This window comes from Cynara cardunculus, unplaced genomic scaffold (genome assembly GCF_001531365.2).
Source record: "Cynara cardunculus var. scolymus isolate 2C unplaced genomic scaffold, CcrdV1 Un_Scaffold_1799, whole genome shotgun sequence".
In the NCBI taxonomy this organism is placed as follows: domain Eukaryota; kingdom Viridiplantae; phylum Streptophyta; class Magnoliopsida; order Asterales; family Asteraceae; genus Cynara; species Cynara cardunculus.
Genome location: NW_020200877.1, coordinates 68,789 through 73,751, shown reverse-complemented (window position 1 = coordinate 73,751; position 4,963 = coordinate 68,789). Strand labels below are relative to the sequence as shown.

At 37.6% G+C, this 4,963-nt stretch overlaps 1 protein-coding gene across 1 annotated transcript; it reads right to left on the bottom strand.

Annotated features, from left to right (window-relative positions):
• Positions 1-1,000: 1,000 nt before the first annotated feature.
• On the bottom strand, positions 1,001-3,987 carry LOC112502705 (heavy metal-associated isoprenylated plant protein 33-like). The gene is made up of 3 exons (XM_025106685.1): positions 3,710-3,987; positions 3,243-3,318; positions 1,001-3,067 (listed from the first exon to the last, which is right to left on the bottom strand). Exons 1-3 carry the CDS (start codon positions 3,737-3,739, stop codon positions 1,407-1,409), a joined length of 1,767 nt encoding a protein of 588 aa, XP_024962453.1. The 5' UTR covers positions 3,740-3,987; the 3' UTR covers positions 1,001-1,406.
• Positions 3,988-4,963: the final 976 nt, after the last annotated feature.

Here is a 4,963-nt window from a genome sequence, read left to right as displayed (position 1 = left end):
GCCCTATTAATTCCCATCTCAATTTTGTTAGACCCCACCACATTGGCCTCCATGATTTCAGCCATTGAGATTCACCAAAATAACATAAACACATATGGGTAGGTCTCACTTTTATCCATTAAAGTTGTATTTGGTATATAGGACAAGACAGAACAGAATAGAACAAAATTCAAAATTCGGGTTGTCCTATATTTAATGTGACAAAGGATCTCTAACAAATTTGTTATATATATATATATATATATATATATATATAACTTATGTATGTATAGGTTAGTTTAGAAGATTAATATGAAACAAGAACTTTTATCGACGATCTATCATCTATCAAAAGTATTGATATTTCCATAAACAAACTCACCGGCGGCATTTCCAATAGCATCCAAGGTTCTTGCTGTGTTACCTTTGTTAAGCAATTGTTGACATGAATTTGGGCAATGAAAATCAAGAGAATTTTGCAAAATATGTGCCTGATGTTACAAAAACAAACTATTGATTAAGATTTCAGTCTTCAGATATTTGTCAGGTTATAAAAACAAACATTCTTATTGATTCAGATTTCAGACTTAGCACCATCTATTATTAATCAGAAATAAAATAAGACTTTAGACTTCAACACCCTTTAGAGAACAATCACCACCTAAATGTTTAGAAAGCCTACTCAAACCGGATTCCTTTAGCCTACTCACCCTGTTTTTGAAAGGTGTCTTATGTTATGTCTGGATTAATCCCGACTATAAGAAATCCAACCCTCATAAACTCGGTTGCCACAATTATTATGCGCCTGAAATCAAACCGTGGTGGCAGATGGAATATTTCACCATATCCCCGATATGGCCTCAACACCTACGCCACGACCCTTATTCCTTAGAGGCTAGGTGTCGTGTAGGTCTAGGACTTCAACTTTTGCCCCTTTTGCTCAAAAAAGATAGTTTTCTTGAAAACAAGGGTAAGGCTCCTAATTATTTGTTAAACGAGATGAGAAGATTTGAGGGGAAGAAATGGGGGAACTTTTCTTAAAAACCCCAAAATCTCTTTTCATATTATTTCTGTTTCTTCCAACATATGGACACATATAAACATCAAGCGCATAAACCATCATCATTATCATCATGACCATCATCATCATCATCATCCCCCACTCACTAGTCACTAACATCTCATTCTTCCTCTAAGCTTTGATAACATATTATCATCTATATATTACTCCCCTATGATATCATAATTTAAAAGAAAAAAACCCTAATCCATCTTTAGGATCAAGTAAAAGAAAATTAAAAAAGTAGAACAGCTAAAGCTAAAGAAAAAAGGTTCTTGTTCATGGAGACTAGTGGTTGGGTCACCAAGCCACCACCGCTAACCGCCACCGACCGCCACAGGGCGACATTTTTCCAACTGGGGTATTCTCACATGATGCTGCAGCTTGAGGTGTTTTCATCACTGAAGTAGTGTGTGATAGGGTCACCCTGTGGTGGGTGTGGATAGGGGTAGGGTGGGTAAGGCTGATATGGTGGTGGTTGCATATAGTTGATCGCCGGTGGTGGCCGAGCATACATCATAGGGTGAAATCTTTCGTTACCGTTAGCCGGTTGCTGGTTCATCATTGCTGCCGCCAGCTGCTGCTGATAATAGGGGTTACCAGCCATGGCTTCAGGTCCTGCACCTTGGAAATACCCACCACCACCACCACCACCACCACCGTTAATCCCCGCTGCTGCTGCTGCTGCCGGAAGTCCTTGAACAGCCTGCATGTTACCCATATGAGACATGGCTGCATTACTCATCTGACCCATTTGAGCCATGGCTGCTGCATTACTCATCTGACCCATTTGAGCCATGGCTGCTGCATTATTCATCTGACCCATTTGAGGACCCATTCGAGGACCCATCTGAGCACCCATAGCCATATTTCCCATGAGCCCCACATTACCCCCAGCGCCATTCATCCCCATCATATTTGGCATGCCATGTACACCATCATTCATCCCACCTTTCTTACCTCCATTTCCATTCATGTTCAAGTTGCCACCCCCGCTGCCGCCGCCACCATTTTTATTTTGGCCACCACCTCCGCCATTCTTATTTTGACCATCTCCACCATTCTTGCCACCATTCTTTCCTGCTCCACCACCTTGATTTTGATTGCCTCCGGTGTTTCCCCCACCACCACCACCTCCACCTCCACCTTTCTTCCCACCACCATTCACCTGTACAGGAACATTAGCACCGCCACCACCACCACCACCACCGCCTCCGCCTTTCTTCCCACCATTTCCACCCCCATTATTCCCCATCTGGGGAGCACCCTTTATTTGCTGCGGTGGCATCTGCCCACTGTTCATGAACTGCGGTGGCATCTGCCCGCCCTTCATCAGCTGCGGTGGTATCTGCCCGCCCTTCATCAGCTGCGGATTCATCTGCCCGCTCTTCATCAGCTGCGGATTCATCATCATATTAGGCCCTGCACCACCCATCATCACCGGTTTCTTCACAGGACCATCATCCATATCATCACCAAACTCATCATCATCATCGAAATCATCATCATCGAAATCATCATCATAATCATCTTCACTACCATCATCGACATCAACCACCTTCACACCCTTCTGTGCATTCTTTCCTCCTCCACCACCACCGTTGTTACCAAAAGGGGGCATTTTCATATCCTTGAATTGGGGATGCATCTTCAGATCTTGAAGTCCTTTCATTTGCTGAAATTGTTGAATCTGTTGTGGGGTCGGACCACCACCACCACCACCTTGCTGCGGTGGCTGTTGTCCTCCTTTACCGTGCTGCTGATGCTGATGCTGGTTAGTATTTCCGCCCCCTTTGTGCCCCTGGTTTTTGTTATTTCCACCGCCCCCGCCTCCACCTCCGCCTCCCTTACCACCTTCAATCTGCATGTTCTTAAACTGATTGTTGATCTGTGGATTTGCCTTGGGAGCACCCCAAATCTCCGCAAGTTTCCCACTTTTTGCAAGCTTCTTGATGAGTGTATCTGGATCAACATTTCCTGATACCGTCACCTTCCCCTGTTCTGGATCTATAGTGATGGTGTAAACCCCTGTAAAATTAAACCAGAAAAACATCAATTAATCAAATTTAAGATGAAACCCAACTCAGATTTAACAACAAAAAGATGAAATTTACAGAATTTAAACCCAAACTTTCAGCAGTTCTTACAAGTGCTACAAGATTAGTAGCTAGTTTCAGATAAACAAGAAATGGGAACAAAATACCGTCGATTTTCTGAAGGATTTTCTTCACTTTTCGCTTACAGCCATCACAGTGAATGTTCACTTTCAGAGAACAAGTCTGCATGCACAAATAAACAAACAAACAATGAACATAGAAGAAAGGGAGTTCAAAAATCAAATAGCATTGAATTGAAGAAGAAATTCAACAGAAATTCCACAAAAGAAAAAGGGAAAAAGGGAGATTTTTGTTCATATACACTTTAATACCAATTAATTGTCCACAGCCTGTTTGGTAGAAAGAGAGAGAGAGAGAGAGAGAGAGAGAGAAGGAGGTGAAAATGAAGAAAAATGTAAAAGGTAAGTTTGAAGATTTTGGAGTTCAAAACACGCAAAGCATTGAAAGAAGCAATATATGCATACAGACCTGAGCAAATTATACAATAAAAACACAGATTTTTACACCTTTTACTTCACACACTTGACAATTAAAAAAAGCTCATGTATGTTACCTGAATCTTCAAGAACTCTTCTTTACTCATACTTTCAAGTCAAAACAAACAAAACCCACAAGGGAAGGAAAGCAAAATGAAACTGGAGAGACAATGAGATTGTGGGTTTTACAGATCTGAAGTTTGAACAGTGAAGAATGTGTTTGTGAAAATCAAAAAAAAAAAAAATGAGATTTAAGGGGTTTTGATTAGAGTGAAATGAGGAAGAAAACCCAAAACCTAATGAAGCAGCAAAGAGAACTTTGACAACAAGGTTCTGAGGCGGTGGGTAGACATTAAAACCTCTCTGCTATTCTACTTCAGAGAGAGAGAGAGAGAGAGAGAGATGGAGATGAAGCACAGAGGGCTTTCTCTCACACTGGGTTTTCTGGTTTATTTATTTGGGTTTTCTTTTCAATAGGTATATTTATAGTGATTTCTAAGCCGGCTTATGAATGTGGCTCGGCTATGGATTTTCTTTTTAACAAATTTACATTATCTTATTTTTCTGAAAATATGAAACATGGTAATCAACCACCAGATTTGAATGTACTTAAATGTCAGATCAATTTTCCTCAAAAAATTACATATAATTTTTAAAATAAAATATATATTAATATGTTATTTATAATTTCTTTATACATATAGAAAAGTTTAAATAAAAATATAAAAAGACGTGTGAATGTAAAAATAAATGATTAATGTGTGAATTATTGGTTAATCTAAAATAAATCTATGTGAAAATACATATCTATATCATATTATAAAATATTTAAAAAAACTTTTAAAAATCATTTTTATGTATTAATATTGTTTATTGATGTATATTACTTAAAGTTCAAGATCACAAGTAAATTGTGCGTATATACAACTTGTTAAAGCTTCATGTTTGAATTCGTGTAACTAACTACAGATAAACACAATCAATAAACGTAATCAAATAGTAGATTAGTATCTCATTTTAAATATAAAAAATCTAAAATATATTTAGGATAGTCATTGAATTTTAACAAAATACTAAATATTATCTTTATAAAAAAATTATATTATTAAAATAAATATGAATTACTTCATTATTAGATCTCAATTAATTTATAATAAAAATTGAATTAAAGAAATACACAAAAGAAAACAAGCGCTTTTAAATATCTAATTTGATACTGAAATCGATACATATTTTTTAAAATTTTATGAAACCTTCAAATTTATATTTTATTTAAAAAATAAAAATATTATCGTTTTTTCAGTACCCAATAAAATCGTATTATAATATCG